General features: G+C 43.3%; 1 protein-coding gene across 1 annotated transcript; it reads left to right on the top strand.

Annotated features, from left to right (window-relative positions):
• The first annotated feature begins 1,561 nt into the window (after positions 1-1,561).
• NAT10 (N-acetyltransferase 10) lies at positions 1,562-27,444 on the top strand. Its single transcript, XM_065685409.1, has 28 exons — positions 1,562-1,822; positions 3,895-3,986; positions 4,631-4,802; positions 5,111-5,233; positions 6,361-6,422; positions 7,250-7,364; positions 8,539-8,646; positions 9,500-9,633; positions 10,016-10,109; positions 10,476-10,574; positions 11,127-11,263; positions 12,365-12,489; positions 12,785-12,935; positions 13,408-13,504; positions 14,271-14,387; positions 15,064-15,165; positions 15,273-15,347; positions 15,774-15,890; positions 16,068-16,201; positions 18,561-18,609; positions 19,540-19,633; positions 19,726-19,836; positions 21,212-21,384; positions 21,778-21,897; positions 22,641-22,739; positions 23,143-23,216; positions 25,886-25,969; positions 27,044-27,444. The coding sequence occupies exons 1-28, from the start codon at positions 1,715-1,717 to the stop codon at positions 27,135-27,137; spliced, it is 3,060 nt and encodes a 1,019-aa protein (XP_065541481.1). The 5' UTR covers positions 1,562-1,714; the 3' UTR covers positions 27,138-27,444.

Here is a 27,444-nt window from a genome sequence, read left to right as displayed (position 1 = left end):
GCTGGAGGCAGCTGCTGGTGGGACCCCTTCAGATTCACCCCTCAGTTCCCCTTCCCCAGCTAAAGGAAGGAAATAAGGACAATGAGCTGGATAGAGGGAGGCACAGAAATGGGATTCAAAACCCAGCACTGTACATACAGATATGAAACCATTTGACCTCACAGCAGCCTTACAGGATCTGAAGGGAGGCTATCAGGATGCTGGGGAGGGACTCTTCATTAGGGACTGTAGGGATAGGACAAGGGGTAACGGGTTCAAACTTAAACAGGGGAAGTTTAGATTGGATATAAGGAAGAAGTTCTTTACTGTAAGGGTGGTGAGGCACTGGAATGGGTTGCCCAGGGAAGTTGTGAATGCTCCATCCCTGGGGGTGTTCAAAGCCAGGTTGGACACAGCCTTGGGTGGGATGGTTTAGTGTGAGGTGTCCCTGCCCATGGCAGGGGGTTGGAACTGGATGATCTTGAGGTCCTTTCCAACCCTAACTATTCTATGATTCTTAGAAATAAAGAGACAGGGGGATATATAAAGTAGTGGGGTACAAGAAACACAGGGAAGAATTTCAACATCAGGACAGGGAAGAAGATGGAGAAATGGAACATACAAGAAGTGATGGGACAGTCCACACAGGTGAGAATGAAAAGAGCAGGGGCTGGATAGACAGATGTATGTGTAAAGAGAAATGTAAAGTGGATGGGGTAAGGGAAAGACGGAGGAGGAAGTGTGGGGAAGGGAGGGGCAGGGGGAAAAAGTGTGAAACACCGGGAGGAAAGTTGATGGGAAAAAAGATGTGTGGGGAAAGCAGGAGTGAGAAAAGGCTTGTAGGGGGAAAAAAAGTGTGGGAAAAGATGGGGGGAAAAGAAAAGATGGAGAAAAAAAAAATAAAATAGATGTAGGGAAAAGAGGGGGAGGGGAAAAGTGTGGGGAAAAGACGAGGAAGAGAAAGGAACGGGCTCCCTGGGGGAGTGAAGGACTGGCGGGGTGAATGCGCAGGGAGATACGGTCGTACGGGGAAAGAACCCTGCGGGGTAGAAAAGCTCGTGAAGCCAAACGCCGGCCACCGCAAAGCTCATGGAAAAGCCTGGCACGAGGAATCCCACGTGGGAAAAGCGCGGCGCGGAGCGAACCCCGCCGCGCCGCCGGGCTCGCTGGCTGTGTCTGTGGCGCCCCCTGGCGACCATCGGTGCGGCGGGGAGGGTGTCTCTCGAGGGTGCCCTGAAGGGGGGGGAGCGGCTGCCGGACCCCGCCGCCACCGCCTCGCCTCTTCACGGTCCCGTCGTCGTCTCCCGGTTCCTCCAGGGGCCCGCGGGCGCAAACGGCACCTTTCCTACCCCGGGAACACTGTGAGTTACCGAGCGCGCCCGCGGTGGCCCTGGTCGCTGCGTGTTTCCGCAGCTCCGCCGCGACGCTCCCATGTGGAAAAACCAGCTTGCGTTCTGCTCAAAACTTAAAATTACCAGACGTGGTTACATATCGTTAGGTATGAGGACAGATTCACGTACCGCGCAGGCGAACCACAAGGACAGCCTCGGACGGGGGCTTACGGCAGTGCGCGACGCGCGCGCCCCGGTCCGCGCCGGTCCCACGTGGTTTGGAGCGAGCTGCCGGCCCCATCCGATTGCTGCCTGAGGCGGTTGGACGGCGTTCGGTTCGGTTCGGCTCGGCTCGGCTCGGCTCGGCGGCCCCTTCGTGAGGGAGCCCTTGGCGCCCCGCAGCCATGCAGCGGCGGAAGGTTGACAACCGCATTCGGGTGCTGATCGAGAATGGGGTGGCGGAGCGGCAGCGGGCCCTCTTCGTGGTGGTCGGCGACCGCGGCAAGGACCAGGTGAGCCTCTGCCGGGGGCTGGCGCTGGTACTGAACCGGGCCTCCGGTGAACGGGGGGTCTGTGACCGCCCGGAACCGGGTTTTACCTCAGTAAATCCACGCGGGGAACGGTGGAGGGCACTGAAGAGGTGTCATGCCTCAGCCTGGCTGAGGGAACTCGTCTCAGGGCGCAGAATCATGAGGGTTGGAAGCGGCCTCTGGACACCATCTAGTCCAAGGCAGGGCCGCCCAGAGCAGGTACACAGGAACGTGTCCACGGTGGGGTTTGAATGTGTCCAGAGAGGGGGACTCCACCTCAGTGGAGCAGCCTGTTCCAGTGCTCTGCCACCCGCAATGTAAAGAAGTTCTGACTCATGTTGAGGTGAAACTTATTGTGGTTCAGTTTATGGCCATTGCTTCTCGTCCTGTCCCTGGGCACCACTGGAAAGAGTCTGGTATCATCCTCTTGGCACCCGCCTTTGAGCTATTGATCTGCACTGATGAGATCCTCTCAGTCTGCTCTTCTCTGCACTAAACAGGCCCAGCCCCTGCAATCCCTCCTCACAAGAGGGGTGCTCCAGACCCCTGAGCATCCTTGTGCCATCTGCTGGACCCTCTCCAGTAGCTCCTTGTCTGTCTTGTACTGAAGATCCCAGACTGGGCACAGCGCTCCAGATGTGGCCTCACCAGGGTTAAGTAAAGAGGGAGGATCACCTGTAAGCGAATTCTAAGGCAAAGGGGCCTTGGAAATGGTTTAGGAGACTTTGTCCTTCAACATCTGTTTGAGAAACACATGAATATTACATTAAAAAAAGCTACAGGCAAATTGGAATTGTTTGGGTTTGTTTTTTTTTTTTTTTTAACTGAGCACAATACATTTCATTTTCTGACTAACTGGAGCTTTTTTTCCTATCTCAGTTCTGTTATAAGATGTTATGGGTTTGCCCTCAAGTGGTGTTTTATGTACAAAGTCATCTTGCAGATGTCATCACACCAGGACTTGAGCTGGACCTACTCAGTAGCATTGTATGGAAGACGTGAACCACTAGATTTCTCATTAGACTCTAGGCTTGTGTTTTTTAAGTGAAAGGGGAAGAACAGCATGGCAAAGCCATGATATTTTAGGATAAGTCAGTTCAGTTAGCTCCAGTTGATGGGGGAAGGATAAACTAGTCAGAAAAAACTTAGGAAATAACAGTCAGGTGGCTTTACAAGAAAGTTGTCATAGAATCATAGAGTAAGCCAGGTTGGAAAAGCCCTTTAAGACCATCAAGACCAACAAGTTCCCCAGTACTGCAACTGCCACTAACCCATGGTGCTGAGGGCCTCATCTACACAGTGTGTGAACACTTCCAGGGACGATGACTCCAGCCCTGCCCTGGGCAGCCTTTTCCAATGCCTGAGCACCCTCTGGGGCAGGAATTGTTCCTCAGCTCCATCTAAACCTGCCCTGGTGCAGCTTGAGGCCATTTCCTCTTGTCCCATCCCTTGCTCCTTGGGAGCAGAGCCCAGCCCCTCCTGGCTCCATCCTCCTATCAGGCATTCGTAGAGAGTGTAGATTCATTTACTGCTCAAGTGGATGGGTGAGTTCTGGTGGGACATCTCCTGAGTCTGGTTGTGTTCAGGATTTTCATTGATGAGTTGGATTCCAAAGCAGCAGGAATGTGCAGGATATGAAGCAGTGAGGTGGGATTCCATATCTGCTAGCAGATAAAGATTCGGAAGGAAATCTTGTTAAACTGTAGAAGTCTGAAATACGTTGTGCAGAATCTCTATCAAAGTGAGAAATAGCAGGAACTGTATTTAGCCTGGAATAATCTATTTGTGCAGTTGTTAGGGTTCTGCCAGAGCGCTAAGGAGTACTCTGGTTAGGTGTACTTTGGTGTCTCCAGTGTCATGCAGCCCTGGAGAAGGTTCAGTTGCACAGGTCTGTGTAAAAAGGAGCATAACCGTCACATGTCAAGGGTTCCTTCTGTTTTGCAAATGGCTGCTTGGTAAACCCATATCTGTAAAATCAAGTATAGAAAAGAATTTTGCTCTTCAATGTTATCTTATGAACCCAGTTGTTGATGATTGTTCCTGTGTTTTGGCAGGTGGTTATACTCCATCACATGTTGTCCAAAGCAACTGTAAAGGCCAGACCCTCTGTCCTATGGTGTTACAAAAAGGAGCTGGGCTTTAGCAGGTAAGATACCTCTGGTGACTTGTGCTGTAGTCATGGTGCTGTGTGAAGCAAGAGCTCCGTGTCTGGTCTGCTGAGTGTAGGTTGTGTGATTTGGTTGTAATGAGAACCAGGATTAGTTCTTGGAGGAGGTACAGGAAGTTTGGTCTTCCAGACCTAAACCTTGGTTACTGTAATACAGCTGACACCAGCACTAGGTACCTCTGGTTTCTTTTTGGAGCTCTAGCACTAATTCAGTTGTCCTGGGTCAATCTCTCCCTCACGTTTTGAACCTCAGAAGGCCCAAACTTTAATTCATGAGCTTCTCAGCCTCAGCCACATTTAGGACATTTAGGAGTGCAGAGTAAGCATTGGAATACCTACAATTTGAAAAAATGCTTAAATTTTAGTTCTTAGATTTGTGTCATTCTTGCAGTCTGCACACAAAGGCAGTTAGCTGGCACTACTTGATTCTGATAAAGCACTTTGGTTTCTTGCAAACCCAGCTAATTCTGGGTGATACCCACCATGCTGGGCTGATGGCACATTGCAACACACCATGAAAGCAGCAATTGTGATATAAGGTAGACTTAGAGATGACCCTAGGCCTGAATGCACTGTTCTCAAACCTTTATTCAAGAAAACTTGTGTAAAATTTTGTTTTCCAGCCACCGGAAGAAGAGGATGAGACAACTGCAGAAGAAGATTAAAAGCGGAACTTTAAACATAAAGGAAGATGATCCTTTTGAGTTGTTCATAGCAGCCACAAACATTCGCTACTGCTATTACAATGAGACTCACAAGATTCTTGGCAACACTTTTGGCATGTGTGTACTTCAGGTAAGGAGTCAACCTTTTGACTTAAAAGGAACATTGTACAAGTATCAGTGGCTTTCAGTGTAAATGCTGCAGGAGCAGTATTTGTTGCTTCTGTTAACTTAAATTATGATGGTCTTGTGTATCTTTTACAAGTTTTGTGAAGATGACATAGCCTTGTTGGTTGAATTTTAATGGGACAGTGGTTAACGCAGATGTTAAGCATGAGTTAAACTTTGAGGAATAGTGGTTTTAGTCTTTCTGTTCCTTTTAGTAGGTGCTAGTTGCACGGATAAACTCTTGGCAACTTCAGAGTTGTATTTATTTCCTAGGATTTTGAAGCCTTGACTCCAAACCTGCTCGCTAGAACTATTGAAACAGTAGAAGGTGGTGGAATTGTGGTGATCCTCCTGAGGACTATGAACTCACTGAAGCAACTGTATACAATGACCATGGTATGGTCAGTGTTATGTGTCTCTTTTGTTTGAGCAGGTACATCGTGGCGATGCTAAGCGGGTTTCTTCTGCTTTTGTTATGGGCTGTGGTCTTCCTTCCATCATCTTCCCTGCTCCTCCGTTCATCTGTGACTAAGTATCTTACGCTTAGGCATTTCTGTGTCTTGAAATTACAGTTACAAAGAAGAAAAGGTTGTCATTTAGAAATATAATTGTGATATTTTGTTTCACAATAGTTTTGGAAATTATTTATTCTATCTGTGAACGTAACAGCAAGTCAAGTAAGAAATAGGCGCTTTGATGGTTCTGTGACCTGTTGCTAGGTAAAATGAGTTTCACAATTATTGTATATTTTTAGAAACATGATTCACAATGAATTGCACCTAGAGAAGGAACTGTTGCTTTTAATAATAACGCCAGTAAGTGAATTAAAGTGATAGACTATGTTTTCTTAGCATCTCTGAAGTGTTTGAAATGTTCTGTACCTGGCAGAGTTGACCTTTAGGTTAGGCAAAGATATGTAAGACCATTGTGAAAGAATTGTTGGGAAAAGTATATTTTTAAAAAATATTTGGAAAACACGGATGTTTCACAACAAACAGAAAATCAGAATCCTGCCTGGGATGCAGTGTTAGTGGAAAGGGAGAGTAGTACACAGGAGTGGAAAAGAATCCCAGACTGGTTTGACTTGGAAGGGACCTGAAAGCTCATTCAGTTCCAACCCCCTGCCATGGGCAGGGACACCTTCCGCTAGAGCAGGTTGCTCCAAGCCCCATCCAGCCTGGCCTTGAGCGCTGCCAGGGATGGGGCTGCCACAGCTTCTCTGGACAACCTGTGCCAGCACCTCAGCACCATCACAGGGAAGAGCTTCTTTGTAATATCTCATCTAAATCTCCCCTCTCTCCTTTTAAAACCATTCCCCCTCATCTTGTCTCTACATGTCCTTGTCAAAAGTCCCTCTCCAGAGATTTCTTGTAGGCCCCCTTTGAGTGTGATCATCCAGCTAATTCCTTATCCACCAAGTGGTCCATCCATCAAATCCATGTCAAGGTACCATGAGTAATGATCTTGGACATAACCACTGTTACTGCTGTTCCTTCTTCAGTCTGACTCTCTTTCGGTTTCAGGATGTACACTCTCGGTACAGAACAGAGGCACACCAGGATGTTATAGGACGATTCAATGAGAGGTAAGTTATTAGGAGTGTAAAGGGTCGGAGCTGTATATCCAACGAAAACAGCTGGAACATCTTGTATTCATATTAGGGAAGCATCCTGTAGGTTTGCCTGGGAATAGGGCTTCTTGGCTGCTTCAGTGAAGTTCTTATGTACTGTTCTGGAAATGAACAGTTTGTTGTTGGAGGGACTGTATCCAAACTTTTGGCACGTGTGACAAGGGATATATGCAAATAGGCCCAAATTTGTAAACTGCTCTGAGTTCCTTTCTTGAAATGCTCTGTGGAAACATGCTTCAGATGCACCAAAGTTCAGACACTGCACTACTGTAAAATGTAAAACTGATGAGTGTGGAGTATTCTATATGGTTGTAGAAATGTCTTGTCAAGGTGTTCTCCCTGCTTTTGTTGTATAGAAGCAGCAGCTTTTACTGCGTGAGCCCTACCTCCAGCCACAGGAAAATTGCAGAAATCAGTCTTTAGTATGCAGGTGGTTATGGGATGTCAGAAATTAGGATGAATAACCAGCACTGAGTGCAGTCTTTGGGGGCCACAGCTACTGTGGATTCAAGTCATACACTTTCATGCAGCTGCCTCCTGTTTAAATGATCTCTGGGTGTATGATCTTCAGTTAGTCTTCATTGGAGACATCCTGGTAAGAGGATACCTGTTTTGTGTGAGTGATCCTGATTTTATGGTAAGAGGCTACCAGTTGTAGCTCAGCTGTAAGTAGCTGTAGCTGTAAATACTAGGTCTGGGTTTAGCAAAGAGCTTAAATTAACCACAAAAATTCAGTTGTGTTACTGGTGTTTTTACTGAGTTGCCTTTGCTTCGCTGCTCAGGTTCATTCTGTCTCTGGCCTCATGCAAGAATTGCATTGTGATTGATGATCAGCTCAATATCTTGCCCATCTCCAGTCACATTGCGAATATCACACCAGTTCCACCACAGTCTCAGGTCAGTAACCGGTGTCAGCAGTTTTCCTTGGGGGAAATTGTTTTAACCATGGTGTGTTAAGGAAACTTTCCTTTCGCCCTCCTTTATATCAAATCATGGTCTTGCAGAGAGGAATTAGAATATGCTGCAGAAGTTACACCTGGTATGGGTGAAGCATGGGAAGTTGTCTTTTCTTTCCTTTCCTCTCCTCCTTGCTTTTTTCTCACAGATTTTTGTGTGTGTTCTTGCCTGTATTTATTGATTTTGCTTTGTTGCTGTTTAGCCAAATGAAGTGAAGCTTAATGTCTGTGGTTGGTGTTTCAGAAGTTCAGAGAGAGATTTCAAGCTGAGGGATTTGGGATGAGGCAAATAAAAAGACGTTTTGATGTTTGGAGGGTGGGAAACACTTTGGAAATAAGCATATTACAAGCTCAGGAGACCCCTGACACCTAAAAGCTGTGGTGATTGTTTCTGAGCTACACATGCCACATCTCAGGAAGTATTCACTGAATATAAACCAGACATAGTTTGCACTGTTAGAAATACATTCTTTTATCACTTTCAGCTGTAGACAAAGGTAAAATGGAACCAGTTTTAGACAGAAATTTTTAAGGTTTTGAACTGTTTTGTGTGGCTTAAGAAATACCAACTTAGATTCTACCAGAGATGGTAAAAACACTTTAACAGAGCACTGATTTTATAAAACAATTCCTCCTTAGCATTATAATAATAGTGACAGCAGCACAAAAGCTTATTTGTTAGATGGATAGACTGATGCCTTTGGATTTTTAAGTGTCAGTAAGGAAAATCAGAAATAATTCCCATTTAAAATGAATTGCTTTTGCATCCAAGTTTATTGTCTGGGTTTGAAACTCTTATATTGCTTTGAAAATTGATGTATTGCTGCTACAGTAGTTTTCCCCCCTGCATGGCTATATGTACACCTTTCGTGACAAGTCTAACAAAGATCATAGCCTGAAAACTGAAAAATGAATTAAATTCTTCAGAAATGGTCCCTTCTTCCTAGCAGTGCTGTTCTCCAGTCACCATGTACTGAAATATCCTTTCTTTGGTTTCTTCCAAGCTTGAGGAAGGCAGGTTATCCACATCTTCTGTTACCATTCTCCTGAAGATGCATTAAAATTGAAATGTTAAATGTGTAATTGTCCCCAAGTTTACTAATCCTGTCTTACAGGAAGATAGCCTCCGGCCACAGGACATGGAGCTGAAAGAACTAAAGGAGAGCTTGCAGGATACACAGCCTGTAGGAGTTTTGGTGGATGGCTGTAAAACCCTGGATCAGGTTGGTATGGTGTTTACATCTGAGATACTCTGTGCTTGACAGGTTGCCTTAGCGTGTCTCATTGTGCATGTGATTAAATCTGAGTATGAACAGTGATGGATCTTGGCTTAGAAATCCCTTGAAAAATCGATTGGAGGTAGCAGCTCAATGGCAGTGTCAGTGATTTTCTTCTTGAAATTGAGAATAAGTGGAAGGACAAGAATGGAGACAAGAAGCTCATCTGGAGAAGTCCACATTTAAAAAGATGATGAGCTCTCAGGGTTTGAAATAAGCAGGAAACTTAACGTGAAGTTTCTGTTCATTTCAGTTCCAAATAGGAATTGAAAATGCATATTGTGTTTTAATATGCCCCTATTCCTGCCTCCCTTACATGTTTTTTACTCCAGTTTGAAAATCACTGACTAGTGCAAACGAAGGCCCTCTTGCAGTTAACTTTCCTGTTTTGGAGTATCCACTGAGAAGCTGCAATTCAGCCTGGTGGCTCCCAGAGCTGTGCAGTGCTTAAGCCCTTTTATAGTAGGTCTTCTCACTGCTTGGGTATGTTCATCTGCCTCCTGTAAGAGCAGTGTGCCTCTACCCATCTTGATGAGTATATCCTGTGGCCAGCGGGATGGGGGTCATAATTGAGAGTTTCTGTACTGGTTGTTGGATCTGTGTTTTGACCTGAGTAATTTCAAGGACTCAGTGGGTAAAGGTTACCACCTCTTGTTATTCATCCAGGTTTTAATGTTCTCTCCTGTCTTGTCTTTTTCTTCCTTTTTCCTGTTCTAGGAAAGAAGCCATGTAGTAGTGGTAAGTGTAAAGAAAGCAGTTTAAACACAGCTGATGTTTGGTTTCCATTTTTTTTCATCAGGCAAAAGCAGTTCTAAAATTCATTGAAGCCATTTCTGAGAAGACTCTACAGAGCACTGTGGCATTAACAGCAGCCAGGGGACGGGGTAAATCTGCTGCTTTGGGACTGGCTATTGCTGGAGCAGTAGCTTTTGGGTGAGTGATTCCCCCCAATCTCCCAGGCTTGATGTGTAGCCATGAGTTTAAAAGAAAGATGACAGGATCCGAATATACTTGTAATTTATTCAAGTACTGCATCCCTCCTTTTTATTCTTCTTCTATCTTTTGATTGCTGCATACACTGATATTCAAGTTTCTCTCTCTTACAGTAGTAAAAACCCCTCAATCTTTAAAAAGCAAAATAATCACACATAATAAATAAGTGGCTAAAGGAATCTGCTGTGGTTTGATAAATAGGTAAAATCAACCCCTCAGAGAGAAAACATTCTGTTTAGTATACATACATACTTAGTGTGCATACTTAATAATATGTAAAATTTGTTAGAAAAAGAGTTAAACTCCTTTATTTTTTGTGCAGTTACTCCAATATCTTTGTCACATCTCCAAGCCCCGATAACCTTCACACTCTCTTTGAGTTCATCTTTAAAGGCTTTGATGCTCTGCAGTATCAGGTAAGGAGATCAGGCTGTTTTACAGTACTTTCACAGCGGTCCTGTTTTAGGAGAGGTTTTGCATCTCATCTGTGATTTTTGTTTACATTTATCAGCTACCAGCCTTTTGGTAGTGTTCTGCAAAAATGAATCATAGTACAGGTATGTTTCCTTCTCTGTTTTTAAGCTGGGTAAACCAGTTTCTTTGTAAAATAGTTTTTAACGTAAGTAAATGATTTCTCAGCTCTCAGACCTCTGATGCTTTTGTTATGAATTTTTAGCTAGAATCTGAAATAACTGTTGTCTTAGTGAGGTTATTTTGATGATAATGGTAAATGATACTTAGATCTTGGCTTGTTCTTACTGTTTAACAATGTTTTCTTTCAGGAACATCTGGACTATGAGATTGTTCAGTCTTTAAATCCAGAGTTTAACAAGGCTGTTGTCAGGGTGAATGTGTTCAAGGAGCATAGACAGACCATTCAGGTAACTGGCCTCTCTTGTACTCCTTCCTCTCTACATTTTGTTCCTAACTGTTGGCTTTACCCATGCTTGTTTTGACTGTAAGCATGTGCATTATATGATGCATAACTGTTCTGATTGATTTTGTTTTAAAGCCAGACTTTTTTTTCTACTGAGAGACTTTCACAAAATACCTTGCTTCTTTTTGTGAATAACTTGTGGGTTACAGAGCTTTCTTAATGGCTTATGGGTTTCTTCTTAAAACAAAAGCAAAGGAAGATGAGAGAGACAGTGAAGGAAGAGCACTTGTTTCTAGTGATGAGATTTCCTTCATTTTTATGATCTCTGCAGATAAGTTTGTGCGGAAATACACAAAACAAGATGTGTGACCCTTGTTAGGGTAACGTGAACCCTCTCTCAACTATTTGTTTTCATGTCTCCATCTCTGGCTTGATGGTCCTGGAGAACAGGGACCTAAAATAGCTTTTCAAGGCACCAAGTCTGCCAACTCTGACATCTCCCCAATTCCCAGATGCACTGTTGTTGACAGTGATGGTGTAATCTTATTCTCTGCAGTACATACACCCTGCTGATTCGGTGAAACTGGGTCAAGCTGAACTTGTTGTGATTGATGAAGCTGCTGCCATTCCTCTGCCCCTGGTGAAGAACCTGCTGGGCCCTTATCTTGTTTTCTTGGCTTCTACAATCAACGGGTAAGGTTTGAGCAGCAACTTTCTACCTGAGAAAGCAGTCGTGCAAGTGCCAGTGGACCATTTCTTATCTACAGTACATTTTTTTATTACACTATTACATCAGGTCTTGCTAATTCTTGATCTGTTGTGGAGCTGCTCCTTAAAATAACCAAGAGTCAGTTCTTGAACTTGCTGCTTTCCTTTTCTTATGGACTTGCACCTTCTCTGTTCTGCTGCAAGGAATAAATACATAAACAGAAGTCTGTAGTCTGGTAGGAAAGAGGGAAGAATCAAGTCTTCCTTACAATATGGTGGGACTGAGAAAGTGGCAGGGTAGGCTGCCCTGTCCTACATGCAAAAGAATATAGAATCATAGAATAGTTAGGGTTGGAAAGGACCTTAAGATCATCCAGTTCGAAGCCCCCTGCCATGGGCAGGGACACCTCACACTAAACCATGGCACCCAAGGCTGTCCAGCCTGGCCTTGAAGACTGCCAGGGATGGAGCATTCACAACTTCCCTGGCCAACCCATTCCAATGCCTCACCACCCTCGCAGTAAAGAGCTTCTTCCTTATATCCAATCTAAACTTCCCCTGTTTAAGTTTGAACCTGTTACCCCTTGTCCTGTCACTACAGTCCCTAATGAAGAGTCCCTCCTCAGCATCCTTATAGGCCACCTTCAGATACTGGAAGGCTGCTCTGAGGTCTCCACGCGGCCTTCTCTTCTCCAGGCTGAACAGCCCCAACTTCCTCAGCCTGTCTTCATACGGGAGGTGCTCCAGTCCCCTGATCATCCTCGTGGCCCTCCTGTGGACTTGTTCCAACAGTTCCATGTCCTTTTTATGTTGAGGACACCAGAACTGTACACAATACTCCAAGTGAGATCTCACAAGAGCAGAGTAGAGGGGCAGGATCACGTCCTTCGACCTGCTGGTCAAGCTCCTCTTGATGCAGCTCAGGATATGGTTGGCTTTCTGGGCTGCAAGCATCAAAAGGATTCTCACAGATGGCTGAGGCCCTCACAGGGCTCTGGATGGCAGCCTAGTTCTGTCCTGGAGCTTCCCCATGCTCAGGGTTTCTGTTTGGTTATTTGCTTCACACTTTTGTCTTCTGCTTTTCAGGTATGAGGGTACTGGTCGATCACTGTCTCTGAAGCTTATTCAGCAGCTCCGTCAGCAGAGTGCACAGACCCAAATCACCATGACAGCAGAGAACAAGTCTACAGCTACAGCTAAACTTGCCTCAGGTATTCCATTGTGGTCTGCACTGGTGTATGACTGTAATCTCCAGTGCTGCTGCTGGCAAACCCTGTGGGTATCCCATGTGTCCATGTACTTTGCAGCTGGAGGGTGATGGTATGGGAAAATGAAGGAATTCTCCTCTGTTTTTTCCTCATGATTTTCAGCTATAAAGGCTTTTAAGGGACGAAAGCTGTGTGAGTAATGATGTTCTAATCTGGGATCCCTTCAAGACATCTTACTGGATTATTTCCTAGCTGTAACTTCCAACACTAGATGCTCTTCTCTGAAATCTCTTTGCAGCTCGTATGTTGCATGAAATCTCCCTCCACGAGTCAATCAGATATGCCCCTGGAGACCCAGTTGAAAAGTGGCTGAATGATCTGCTGTGCCTGGACTGTCTCAACATCACCAGAATCATCTCTGGCTGCCCACTGCCTGAGGCTTGTGACCTGTATCCTTACTCAAGTGTTGTGCTCTCATCACAATATGCTTGCAGGTGAAGGCGGCTTTTGCAAGCTGATTAATAGTGGGCTCTCCAGCTAATGTGATAACCTCAGCACATGATCTTGTGGCAGAAGTCTATTAGGACCACACTTCTGGAGTTAAGTTCTTACCACTGCCCTTTAAGACTGGTAGTGTGTCTTACCAGGACATTGCCAAACTAGTTTTACTGCAGAGATGATCCAAAAGAAGGGTTAAATGAAGGGAAATCCTTGTTGGAGTTATAAAAGGATTAGCTTTACAGTGGGAGGATGTGAAGGCTATGAATACTGTTCAAAGTCACTCATTCTTGTGAATAAAACTGTAGAGTCTAAGAGCACAAGCCAGCATGGAGCCCAAGGCTGTACTGAAAATACTTCTAAACTAACAAGGAGCTTTTGCCTTGTTTCAAAGGAGGTTGTTTCCTTAACCCTTGTGGTTAGATATTATGTAAATAGAGACACACTTTTTTGTTACCACAGAGCATCAGAAGTTTTTCTACAGAGATTGATGGCCCTCTATGTGGCTTCACACTACAAGGTAAAGCTCGTGCTACTTCTATCAAAATTTCAGCTAGGAATGTTATGGAGGGAGCAGTGTTTGTTATGACAGTCTAATTGAATTGGCCTGATTGAGGTTTCTGAACAGCTTCAGTTGCTTCTTATATACAGATCTGTATTCTTCTTTCTCTGATAAAGAAAAAAGGAGAGATCTCTTCCTTGGTTTTGGCTGAATATACTGGGTTTACAGATGTCTGGAATATTTTTGTTTTGAGAAATTGTTGACTAAGTTCTAGATGAGCCTACAAACTTGTCAGAACAGTATCAGTGATGAACCTCTTTTGCAGTTCTCTTTACCGTATTCTAGTAGCCTCAAGTTAACCAAAAGAATAGCACCGTTGTTCTACTGGAAAGAGTAATAGTTCATCTCAAGGTTTCAGGACCATGGGTGACTAGTAAGTCACTAGTGAGTGGTGAAGTGCGTAAATACTGAGTACTAAACATATGACACTTAAAATTCTTTAAGGTTTGGCAGTTCAAGAGAGAAGTAGCTATATAAAAATAGAAAGTTTGGTTGTATACATGTCAAACCAGGAGGTTTCACTTGAGAAAAACAGATGCTGCCTGAAGTTCTAACACCCATGATGTGGCCTGTGAGCTTCTTATCCATTGGTACTGTACTAGTTCCAAGTTTCTTAACAGCCCTAAATTCAGAAAATAGAGGAGCCAGCTACTGATGCTATATTGGACTTTAAAGCTCTTCTTATGGAATAATTCTTTATTTCTGGTATGTCTTTAACCTCCAGAACTCACCCAATGACCTCCAGATGCTGTCTGATGCTCCTGCCCATCATCTTTTTTGCCTTCTGCCACCTGTTCCACCTACCCAGAATTCATTACCAGAAGTTCTTGCTGTTGTTCAGGTAAGAGAGCAGAGTGTATCTGTGAACTGTACAGTACACTGCTGTGAGACACTATACTCAGTGTACTATGACAGGAGTGTACTAGCTAGGAGTAATTGGTACCTTAGGCTGAGAAGTCCTCTGAGGAGCTAAACTGCTTCAAGAGATGACTTTGTCCTCCCATTTCAACTTCCTGCAAGGAAAGTTGGTTCACTGGTTCACTCTGCTAATCCCTTGTTTCTAGCACTCCTCTTATTTGCAGTAGGACTGCAAAAATGCAAACTCCTCAGGTGTACATGCTTAGAGATGTATGAATATTTCACTCTTTGTTTGTTATCTGACTGTATCCTTTCTTCCTTAAAAACACAGATTCTTATTCATCTGTGTGATGCACCTAGTTAGAGCTGCTGTTTATTAAAAGAAAAAGAAAAAGCCCCATTTACATGAAAAATACATGACATTTAAAGAGAAATATTGGTGGGATGAGCTTTCACGTTTGCTGTTGATGGACTTTTTGAGACAGCTTTTAGGGGCAGAGCCTGTTGGTGCTCATCGTGTTTGCTCATCGTGTTGCAGAGCAGGGGATCACGTGAAATGTCAGTACTTCACAATGGGCTCAACTATAAGTTTTGATTCTGCTGTAGTGGGGGACTGTAGGAGAAAACATTTATTAACAGTCTTTTACCTTTTCTGGCAGGTGTGCATGGAGGGAGAGATCTCTCGCCAATCTATCATGAACAGCCTTTCTAGGGGAAAGAAAGCTTCTGGTGATCTTATTCCCTGGACCATTTCAGAGCAGGTGAACAACTTGGCTATGTGCTCACACCCAAGCTAGATTTCAGCGCTGTTTATTATTTCCAGAGTACCCATGCCTGTTCCTTAAATTGACTTTTGTCTCTTACGCAGTTCCAAGATCCAGACTTCGGGGGCCTCTCTGGTGGCCGTGTTGTTCGTATTGCAGTTCATCCGGATTATCAGGGGGTAAAGTGTTTTTTGGAACCCAGTTGTTTTTAGCATTTTAAACTTGGGGACTGAGCCAGCAGCAGTAACAGAATGAGGTCAGGCACACAGACGTGATCAGATGCCCAGCAGGCTGGGGCATTGCTTTCCCCTGGGAGGTAGCAAACCAGTGCCAGCATCCTGAGCAGCAGTATACAATCCAGATCCAGTGGCATTTATTGTGAGATTACCAAATGTTCACACGTGTTTGGCAGTTTCTGAGTGCCAGTTAACCACCAAGAGTTATTACACAGTCCTAAACTGGGCTCTCGGTGTGATTTCAGACATCCAGGTTCTGTAGCGTCCTTCATGGAGCTGCTGTGTAGCAAAGAAGATGTGTTTTTGCAGTGACTGAGTGATCTCTGCACTGATTTTGTTTGCTTACAGTGTATTGTTCCTACTTGACAGATGGGCTATGGCAGCAGAGCTCTGACTTTACTGCAGATGTACTATGAAGGCAAATTCCCATGTTTGGAAGAAAAACCAGTTCAAAAGCCAAAAGAAATTGCAACTGTAAGCAGTGAGGTATGGAGCTCAGTACATTTCCTGTATTTTCTGTTGTGCTAAGCTGTTTGTCATTGTAAGTCTTGATAATAATTTCTCCCTGTAAAGAGGAAATACTAATTTTTTATGCAGGAGAAGAGATGTCATTTTCAGGTTCTGTGAAGATTGCTACTAACCCATTTCCACTTTCTTTTTCAGACTGTTAGTTTATTAGAAGAGGTTATGACACCTCGGAAAGACTTGCCTCCTCTACTTCTCAAACTGAGCGAGAGACAAGCTGAAAGCCTGGACTATCTAGGGGTGTCTTATGGCCTAACACCAAAATTACTCAAGTAAGACATTATTCTATTTGCTAGTTATGTAGTGCAAAAATATGACTATAAATTATCACAATATATAATATTATTATTATTCTCACCACCTTCACACTAAGAACTTCTTCCGTATATCTAACCTGAACTTCCCCTGTTTCAGTTTAAACCCATCGCCCTTTGTCCTCTCACTCTCATCCCTGATGAAGAGACCTTCTCCAGCATCCTTGTAGCCCCCCTTCAGACACTGGAAGCTGCTCTGAGGTCTCCATGCAGCTTCTCTTCTCCAGGCTGAACAGCCCCAGTGTTCTCAGCCTGTCTTTGTACAGGAGGTGCTTCAGCTCCTGATTATCGTCGTGGCCTCCTCTGGACTTGCTCCAGCAGCTCCATGTCCTTCTTATGTTGAGGACACCAGAACTGCACACAGTGGTGCAAGTGGTGTCTCACAAGAGCAGAGTATATGAATATCTATATTCTGAATGAATATTTTACACCCTGGATATTCTTTTTATCTCTATGTATTTCACTTGGTTTCTAAAACCACTTCTCCTATAAGACTTTTTCTTAATGTACAGTAGGGTTGACCCTAAGCGCATTCTTCAGGGTGGCTTTTCCTCAGTCTCCTGTGGGCAAACCCATTCACTTCTTTGTTGTCTCTGTGACCCTTCTTAACAGTAACCAGCTTTAATTGCTGAGTTTTGCTGAGAAGTAAGAGCAACCTGTAAGAAGTAGGGAAAAGTTAAATACTACTTCCTGTGACCTGTAGAAGCTTGAGCTGCTGCTGACTGCAAAGTTAGTTGTTAGTTTCCCAGCTAATGTAAATGATTTTCACAAGCAGCCGTGGCTACTTCTTGCTTTTCTTACCATGGAGGATCGGAGTTACTGCAGCAGTAAATGACTTACTAATTTTTCTTCAGTTTTAGCTCCACTTTCCAACATCATTTTATATAAAAACATAGAATTTTGTAATAGTTGCAAACTTTTTTAATATTACCATATTCTATAAAACTATCTTGGTTCCTGAGACTTTCTCGGCCATAGGCTGGAAAGTTGTGAATCCACACATAGTTTGGGAGACAGTTTCAGAGTAATGCAGAAGTCTTCCTGTTGCTAGCTTAAAAACAAAGCAGTTATTTATCACCTAAAACCTTGGCTCCTTGCTGGCATATCCCCACTTGCAGAGGACCTAGGGTGCTGTAGTAGAGATGAGACTGAGTTCAGAAGTGGTAAGAGCAGTGGAGGCCAGTTTGCGACTGACCCAGTCAGTTATTATATGTTACAGCTCTGGTGTTTCAGATACAGGGGCTGTAGCCTGCTTTGTTCCATGGTGAGTATGCTGCAAAGTTCATGCCAAAATGTCATGGTAAATTGTCATATGCCAAAATGTGATAGTGAATATGGCTGCAAAGTTCATGCCAAAATGTGTTGGTGACTTATTCAGCTATGGAGGGAGAGCATCAGAAATGAATGGTTCTTGTGAAATAGTCTCAATCTTTGCAAATTATAAAGGAAATGGCTTAGATGTCTTTACTTGAATGATCCCTCTCAGGGCAGAGGGTGAGAATAAAGGGGTTTACTACTTCTTTCTTTTAGTTATTTGACTGTTAGCTTTGTGGGATGGGTAAAAAAGGATGAAGAGTGGGATAGGGAGAGGCTGGGGAACACTGCAGGGCTTCCTGCTGAAATCTGCAGCATGCTGCACAGCTGATGAGTGAGTAGTCATCCCATGGCCTGTGGAGGTAGGCTGCCAGTGACAGTTGCTCTGGGGCCTGGCTTCTTTCTTTTGTCTGGGATGCCATATGTTTGGTCTCAGCAGGTCTTCTTATACTATTCCTAGGCAAAATGAATTGGAGCAGCAGTTCACAACTGAGATGCAGGAGGATGGAAAGGGAAGCCAGCAGGATTTTGCTGATCAGTCTGGGGTTCTCCCTGGTCCACAAGTGACTATTTGCAACCTGGAAGTTGCCAGGGAAAATCATCAGTCTTTGAAGTAACTGTAAATCCTCATCCTCTCCCCAGGGTATCCCTTAGGAGTCTGTGGTATTATTGGTCTAAATCTGTCTTCCTGTTTCTAAGGGAGGCCCTGGAATCGTGTCAAATGCAGTAACTCATGTGTCATGTCTGTCAGTCTTTGAAAGTTTGTTCATTATTTGGTATCACAGTCATCATTCTTCACTCTTCTAAGTTAGAACCTCAGGCAGTTTGATTGCCGCCACTACTTTCTGTCTGTGTTCATTAGTGGCAGGCTGTCTTACAGACTTCCACTTACTTTTCAACAGTTGTTCTTGCATGGTAGATAAATTGCATTTAACCACGAGTATTACTGTAGGATCAACAGCTCTGTCGTTCTCAGTGTGTTTTCTCTTTTCCGTTTTCCCAGGTTTTGGAAACGTGCTGGATTTGTGCCAGTTTATCTGAGGCAGACACCAGTAAGTAGCATATTGTTTCTGAATGAAATCCAGCCCTATTGAAATCACTGGGCAGCTTTCCATTAGCTTCTGTGAGAAGTGAGTTGGTCAGGAAAGTTTCCTGAGGCTACATCTGGGGGTTGATTTGTGATCCTTTTTGTTCTTCGGGCCTATAGATAACTAAAGGAGTGAAGTTTTAGGGTTGTAAATGTGGTCTTCTAAGTAGTTTGCACTTAAAAAAATGCAGCTTTTGAGGGTTAATAATGTGGTTATTGGTAAAATACACAAGTGGCCCTTGAACAGACTGCTCTTGTTTTTGTAGGTGTTTATGAAAGATAGCACTAATAGTTATAGGACTTTTGGGGAGAATTTGTGTCATGTAGTTGTATTTTTCTTTTGTTTTTCTGCCTCTTGAGCTGTATCTGGAATTCCCCAAACTGGTGACTAATGGTTACCTCAAGAAGCTAAAATCCCTCAGCACTGGGATTTCCCAAATTCTAGGAGTTCATAGGTTTTCCATGAAGGAGTGGTGGTCAGTAGCAGTTGATGTACGTGTTGTGGATTTGGAAGACTTTTGTCTTTATCAGTTGAGCACAGAGTGCAAAAGGTTCGTGAGCATGATTAGCGATATCAGGGGTGCTGGAGAGGGACTCTTCATCAGGGACTGCAGCGACAGGACAAGGGGTGATGGGTTCAAACTGAAACAGGGGAAGTTCAGGTTAGATAAAACGAAGAAGTTCTTTACTATGACGGTGGTGAGGCACTGGAGTGGGGTGCCCAGAGAAGTTGTGAATGCTCCATCCCTGGCAGTGTTCAGGGCCAGGTTGGACAGAACCTTGGGTGACATGGTCTAGTGTGAGACGTCCCTGCCCATGGCAGGGGGTTGGAACTGGATATCTTAAGGTCCTTTCCAACCCTAACTATTCTATGATTCTATATATTATTTGTTAGAATGACCTGACTGGTGAGCATTCGTGCATCATGCTGAAGACACTGAACGAAGAGGACACTGAACAGGAGCCTTGGCTTACTGCCTTCTGGAAAGGTAACTTTGACTTTGCTAACACTAGAGAATCTTCTGGGCTATTTATTCTAGAGGTCCACAGAAGCTGTTTATTTTATCATCTTGTCCTGCAGATTTTAGGAGGCGGTTCCTTTCTCTGCTTTCCTACCAGTTCAGCACATTCTCGCCTTCGTTGGCTCTGAATATCCTGCAGAACAAAAACATCAAACAGCAGCTCCAGCCATGTGAGTACCCGGGCACATGACGTTCAGTTAGATTGCAGCTTAAAATCCATGCATGTGTTTATGAGAGTTCTCAGCTACAGGCATTGTGTGATGTCTCCTGTGAAGTGCCATGAATTGCTCTTGATCGGTTATTGTGTTTGTTCCTATTATCCAGAAGAATGCTTTTATTTCTAACTACAAGCTAAGAGGACATTTCATACCAACATGTCATGGTTTAAACCCAACCACAAACCTCGTCCACTCACTCCCCCCCTTCTTGCCCTCCCCCTGCTTCTGGAGGGACGGAGAGGGGAATCAAAAAGAATGCAACTCCCACGGGTTGAGATAAGAACAGTTTAGTAACTAAGGTATAACACAAATCACTACTGCTACCACCAATAATAATAGTGCTAAAGGAAATAACAAGAGGAAAGAATACAACACCTCAATACCAGCCGACCAATAACTCGCCCCACTCCCCCCAGCCAAGCACTGACCCATACCTCCTCCAACCCTGCAGTCCCCAACCCTTCCGGGTAACTCTCCGTTACATCCTGGGCATGACATGCTGTGGTATGGAATACCTCTTTGGCTAGTTTGGGTCAGGTGTCCTGTCTCTGCTTCCTCCCGGCCTCCCCTCCTCCCTGGCAGAGCATGAGGCTCAGAAAGTCCTTGGCCAGACCAAACATTCGCGCAGCAACTGAAAACATCGGCGTTATCAGCACTGTTCCCAGGCCAAAAGATCAAAACACAGCACTGCACTAGCTCCTAAGAAGGAGAAAAATGACTGCTGCTGCTCAACCCAGGACACAACAGAAACAAGGAATGGTGGGATTTTGGTGTTTTATTGGTGTTCTTATTTGCTTTCTTGAGCAAAGATTTAAGTAACCCAGAATTATAGGGCTCCTGACCGTAACAGCTAAATGCATGGCAAAACATGGATGGATACTGACACCTGTCAGATCCAGTATGGAATTAAAAGGGAAGCCTTGAATAGCAAGGGTCAGGAGGCAGAGCAGCTTGCTCAGGGTCTTAGGAAGAACATTGTTATTAGAAATTTGGAAGTTGGAATGTGATGTCTTTCTAAGAGCAAGGCTTCAGTTCAACTGCATGCCATTGGGCTGTCCAGCACTTGCTGGGGGGAAACAGGCAGTGTAAAAAAAGGAGCCAGACAAGACAGTTCTAACAGTCACTTCTGGCTTGAAAGCAAAGAACTCTTTCTCAATATCCTCTTGAGAGAATTTGGTAATCTCTCTTGTGGGGGGTTTAGTATCTGTCTTGCAGAAAGAGTTTTGGTTGCTGCTACAGGGGTACAAAGAATCGTCTTGAATACTGAGATCCTGGATAGCTACAAAGAGCAGTCTTGATGTTGCTGTCTTTTTCTTGTACCCATCAGCCATCAGCCGTGCTGAATTAGAATCAGTTTTCATCCCATATGACCTGAAGAGGTTAGAGATGTACTCTTGCAACATGGTGGACTATCATCTCATCATGGATATGGTACCTACCATTGCCAGGATGTTCTTTCTCAACCAGATGGGTGATATCTCTCTCTCTGCTGCACAGTCGGTACGTATCACTGTGAGAACAAGCCATGCTTCACCTCTCTTTGTGTATATACTTTTGGAATAGTTTCCTGTTTCATGTCATCTTTAATGAAAGTTAATTGCTTCTTTTGTAGTCCCCTTCATGATTTCTCCTGCTTATAGTTTTATTCCACTTTTATCTGTACTTCAGGAGAAAGGCATCTGTCTGTACTAAGTATGGAGTGGCAAATGCCATCTGCAGAGTAATTCAGGGGTGTTCCACTGCATCTGAGCAAAGCTTCCACTTGTACCAGGGAAACCTTATATTACTTGAGCAGAGCAAGGACTTGGTTAAATGTAGGGAGTGTAGAGAGTAATATATATTTGTATATGCTCTAAAATCCTCTTATAGCTGAAATATATGTTGTTTCCTCAGGCCCTTTTTCTAGGGATTGGCCTACAGCATAAAACTCTGGACCAACTGGAAAAGGAGTTAGAACTGCCCAGCAGTCAGCTGATGGGCCTCTTCAACAGGATCATCCGCAAAGTAGTGCAGGTAATGGCATCATGACAGGCTTTGACTTAGTTGTATTGGACCAACATGAAATTCCAATACTGAGCTCAATCAAAACTGTGTATCATCTTTAACATGCCCCCAACAATTGACTGTAAATTTCTCTGTAAGACGTGAAAATCCCAGTGGAAAAAATTTATGGCATTTATATAGTATTTTCCCAAATAATAGTGTTTAGGATGTGTATGATAAATTGAGTAATGTGGTGAGTTATCAAGTGGTGAGACAGACAAAATACTTGCAAACCGCTTGCAATTGCTTGCTGAGCCTAGGGCTTCTAGTTCTCAAGGTTCAGGATCCAGTAGTATAGCTGGTGCAGTCTGTCATAGTGGTTCATTGGAGAGATGACTTCCTCAGCATAACACCCTTGAAGAAAATAACATACAAAAATACATATGCAGCTTTTGGCTGCAAATGTTAATCAAATGATGCAAATAAAGTATGTTGTAAGCTACGAGTACTCTACATTTATGTAAGTGACATTGAGTACTGACTGATTTATTTTTGTGCTCTTTGTAAAAGCTCTATATCATTCTGCCTTCAGGAAGCAGCCTTGAGCTTTTTATTTCAGTATGATGGAATGTATGCATCAGAAATAAACAGCCTGATAATATTTGCAAGGTTAGAAGAGTTTCATGGGGACAGACAGCATTTGCTATTTATGTTAGAGCAATAACCCATAAGAAACAGCAAGTCTTACATGTGTTGGCTTATTTCATTTTCAGTTGTTCAACACAGTGCAGGAAAAAGCTGTGGAGGAGCAGATGGCAGCAACAAAAGATATTGTAATGGAGCCAACACTGAAGTCTTTAAATGATGACTTGGTAATTATGAACTTTCTTTTTGATACATATGTGAACACTTCATGGAATTCCCTTGAGTGTAGAAGCCTTGTCATCTAGATTTTCTTGGGTGGAAAGAATTCCACATCATGTCTGTCACATTATGGCAGTTGAAACCTGACAGCTTTGTGTTACGTGCTTCTAGTCATGCTTTGTTAATTTGCAACATGGATTTTCTGCAGAATCTACCAAGATGTTTTTATATATTACACATTTATGTATACAAACAACATAGAAATGAGGTTATATAAAAGTGTGAAGCTTGTCAGGATGATCTGGTATTTGTTTTAGGGCATGTACTTCTCTTTCAGTGGGAAAGGTATTTTCCTTCCATTGCACTGTTGTGCTTAGAACTTAATGGATCCATTGTACTGTCCTCTTGTAGGAAGAAGCTGCAAAGGAATTCCAAGAAAAACACAAGCAAGAAGTGGAGAAGCTGAGGGAAATGGACCTTACACAGTAAGAATTAATCCATTTTAATCTCAAATCGAGTTTTTCCCTGATCATAGAATCATAGAATAGTTAGGGCTGGAAAGGACCTCAAGATCATCCAGTTCCAACCCCCCTGCCATGGGCAGGGACACCTCACACTAAACCATCCCACCCAAGGCTTCATCCAACCTGGCCTTGAACACTGCCAGGGATGGAGCACTCACAACCTCCCTGATACCTGTTTGAATGCTAGGTCACTAGCACAGTGTGGTGCACAAGGCTGTAGTTGCAGTATCACGATCTCAAACCATCAGAAAATGGGAAATAGCTGTGGATGTTCTCTGCAGTGGCCAGGTAAGATAAGGAGGTGCTGCTACAATAATGAAGACCTTGGGTATTGTGTGCCTGGCAGCCAATGACTTAGTCTTCATCAATCAGCTCTGTTAGCAGCTGCTTTGTTTCACACTCAAAACACTCTCTGCAGTATGAATTAAATTTAGTAATAACTTCAGTTCAAGGCCATTCACCTCTTCACCTCAGTGCATGAAATTCATTGCCTGAGAAGTGTGTCATACTCCCAAGAATGAACTTACCAACTTCCCTTTTTCTGCTGGTTGTTTGAATGGAAAGCAAAGGTTATAAGTCGGCAAATCACAGCTGATCAGAGTGGAGCTGTCTGTGGAGCTTTAGAACTGAATTGCTGTTAAGAGCTGGGGCTGGCTCCTTGTCGCAGTCCTGCAAATAGAAGATGTGCTGCAAACAGGAATGCTGGATCAATCTTCAGCTCTGTCTCAGTACCACTGGCATGAGCTTGAGCACATTAGTCTTTTGCCTCTATTCTCTTTTGTCACAGCAGTAGCTCTATGTATCTATGTGTCATTCTTGATCTTGCCTGTGTAGAGTGTGTATATTATCCATATATTAGTTATATAGTTCTGTAATATGGAGTAGTAAAACAAGCTGCCTGGCTGTGGGCTGTTTGTCATTTTACAGTCTCCTCTGTTTTCAGAAATAGTCATTCCTCAAACCAGGATGCCCAGGTCCTGTTGTCTGCTATCCAGCTTAACTGTGTGTGCAACTCAAGTGAAAATAGTACCTAGCTAATTTTAATATTCTTTAACCAAAACCCCCAAAACATCAAAACCTCAAACCAACAGAAAAAGAACAACCAGCTAGAGTGTCTTTTATTAACTACAGTGTGCATTAATGTTTTAGTACATTACATTACCACAAGATGCCTTTAACTGCTGTGGAGCTGGGCAATTTGTAGGCTACTGAGCTGCTGAAGCAGCAGTTTACTTGAAGTGTCAGCAGATGTCTCTCTTTCTGGACCATCCGGAGTTATACATGCCACTGATTCTCTCCCTTCTCTCTCTTTTCCCACTTTTTGTCTTACAAATCCTGGTTACTATACTGACATCCTAGGGAAGTTGTCTGGTTTGGCTCTAGAATCTGTTAAATCTGAGAAAAAGAATAAAAGCTTCTTTCAATCTTTGGTTGCCTGTTTGAAGAGAGGATAAAAATGGATGTGATTTGAAGTGACTTGCAAGTAATTCACATTAGGAAAACAATATAACCATCATTTTTTAAGTTTTAATTCCATTTTTTAGTGTTGGTGGCATTACATATCTGTCTGTCATTTTAGACCATGTTCCCTTTTTCCACCCAGAAGTAGATTTCTGTTTTCCATGAGAAGAGGCAGACAAAAATCCATTTTGAACACTTTTCAATACAGGTTATAGAAAACTAATAGAAGAGACAGAGCTGTTCGGTTTGGTTTGAAAAGGCTTTGTCCAGTATTGTTCAGCCTCATATGAACAAAGGCCAGTCTATTCTAAACCTCTAAGAACTTGAGATGGAGAGCAACCACTCCATTTTGTTACATGACTGCTTTGCCTAGTTAAATTTGTATGTGATTTCCAAGGTACTTGAACACCAGAACATGAGCTTATTTGAATAGCAATTGTTGCCTTAATTTCTCCTTTCAAAAGAGAGCTGCAGGTCTTCAGCTTTTCCCAGGTTGATGCAGAAGAACTGCACAATTCAAGCTTACTGCTGGTCTAAACGAAGTTGCTAATTCAGTTAACTTTCCATTATAAACCACTGCTTTTTGTGTCCTCTTCCTTAACCACCACAGCCATCCTTCTCCTCTTTTTTGGAGGGGGGAAAGAAGCAAAACTTACAAGCTTTTATAAAGAAATCTATAGTGAATATAGATCTGATTATGGTTGTCAGGCTTAAAGCTGTGGTGATGGAAGGTTAAGAAATTGAGTGGGCAAAGTAAAGTGTACTCCACTGCTATGGGAAGTATAACCTCTGTGGCCTCGTTTTTTGCTTTCATAACAGATGTTCTCTACTCAGCCCTCTGCTTTTCTGAGGAGAGGCTTCATAAAACAGTTTTGTGATGTTTACAATAGGGCATGTTCCTGAGAGAGCTCCATTTGACCCTGACCAGCTTTGCAAGGGGACAGTTTTTGGTTGCTGTTGACCTACTTTGGACTCAGTCTGCTGAGAGTCGTGACAAGCTATTGTGTATCCCTTTGCCAATCTAGTTTTGTCTGTATTGCCTAATACTGGTTTGGTTGGCTGCTGAGGCTTTGTTTGTAGAGTACTGTGTGCCTGACAATATAATCCCCTTATTTTTTTCTCTTTGGCTAGCAATTTTACTTGGATTTTCCTTTACCTTTTTCACTTAGATACATTATCCGGGGTGACGATGAAGAATGGAATGAGGTGCTGAGCAAAGCAGGACAGAACGCTGCTCTCGTCAGTTTGAAAAGGTGAAGAAAGCTGAAATACTCCACTGCTGTCTTTATTATAACATGTGTCATAAGAGTGAAACTAAAGAATTAAATGCAGATAAAGTGAACTTAGTGTCCTTGATGGATTCCCAGTTTTCCTGGAAAGATGAGGGTGTAGATTCTGTGTTGCTCTGTAGTCCTGTCTTAATGTAACCTAGTTGCTTATTTAACTCTCTTCTGTTGACATGGTTAAGTCTTGATCCTGATCATGCACAGAAGTTGGTACCATCTCTCCCTTGAGTCACATTTAAAGAAAGAACTCATACCATGTACCTGTCCCATTTGCTGTGCGAGCTAATGGGTGGGAGCCTATGGTTGTCCCATGGGAGAAAGTGGGAATTTGGGGAAAAAGAATTCTGTCAAATGTGAGCTTAAGCCTGCAAAATATTGAGTCTGTGGCTCTGCAATTCCTTCCTTTTCATTAATCTTTCTTCTGCCTTGCCCAGCATGGAGCCTTTCCACATCTTTTCCTTGGGGATTTAGAGTTGGGACTTGCCTGTTTGCTTATTTCCCCTTCCTGGGGTGCCTGACCGCTGAAGTAATTATGTGATCTGTCTTCCACCCGTTGTATATTCATAGTTGTTTTCATGAATGCTGGAAGCTGCGAGTTTCCAGAAGCCTTACAGGAATGAAAGACCTTTGTCAGTGCTTATGAAGATTGGAGCTCTGTCATGTTTGCTAGTGCAGGAACAGAGCTGTGTACTCAAACTTGTCAGTGGTAATGCTTTTTTCTAGGTACTCTAAATTCCACATGCTCTATATGAATTGCCTTTAGGTCATATAACTTAAAGTCTTAAAAAGCAATGACAAGAGCTAAAAGTCAAGACCTTCTGGGATTCAAATTGGATTACAGCATCTGAAGGCACTAAAATATCTAGGTCACACTCTTGTTTGTGCTTTCTCTAGCACCAGCTTAAATGACCCAAGAAATTGGAAGTATTTTCTCCCAACCACATTTCTATGTAGACCATTTCCCCCCTTTTACAACAGGAATTTCCCAGCTGGATGGGAATCTGGTGTAGTTTTAACAGATATTTTGTTCCTGTTTCCCAGTGAGAAGAAGAGAAAATTAGAAACAGCAAGAGGACCCAAGCAACGGAAGAAATTGAAGAAGACTAAAGATCTAAAGCAGAAGTGGAAGAAATGACTTAAGAGCCAATCAATGAACTTGTGAATTAACAAGTGATGGGTTTGTACTTAAGAAGTACTGTTCTCCTTTCAGTCTAAAGACTTTCTTTTTGGGGGGAAAGCTGAAAGGAAGGAAAAGCCTTAGAGCATTTTTAAGTGTTTGTATATGGGAAGCACAGTGACACTGCCAGGGCACAGCCTAAGAAGAGAGTGTGACTGCAGAGCTTGAGTGTGTGACACACTGGGATGTTACGAGGGTGCTTTAGCAGCTACAGAGATTCCATTCCAAGAGGGCAGATTCACCTATAAACTTTCCCACATCTTAA

The sequence above is a fragment of the Lathamus discolor genome, chromosome 6, assembly GCF_037157495.1.
Source record: "Lathamus discolor isolate bLatDis1 chromosome 6, bLatDis1.hap1, whole genome shotgun sequence".
NCBI classification, from domain to species: domain Eukaryota; kingdom Metazoa; phylum Chordata; class Aves; order Psittaciformes; family Psittacidae; genus Lathamus; species Lathamus discolor.
The sequence above is the reverse complement of the archived record's forward strand: the minus strand, read 5'-3'. Positions and strand labels throughout refer to the sequence as shown.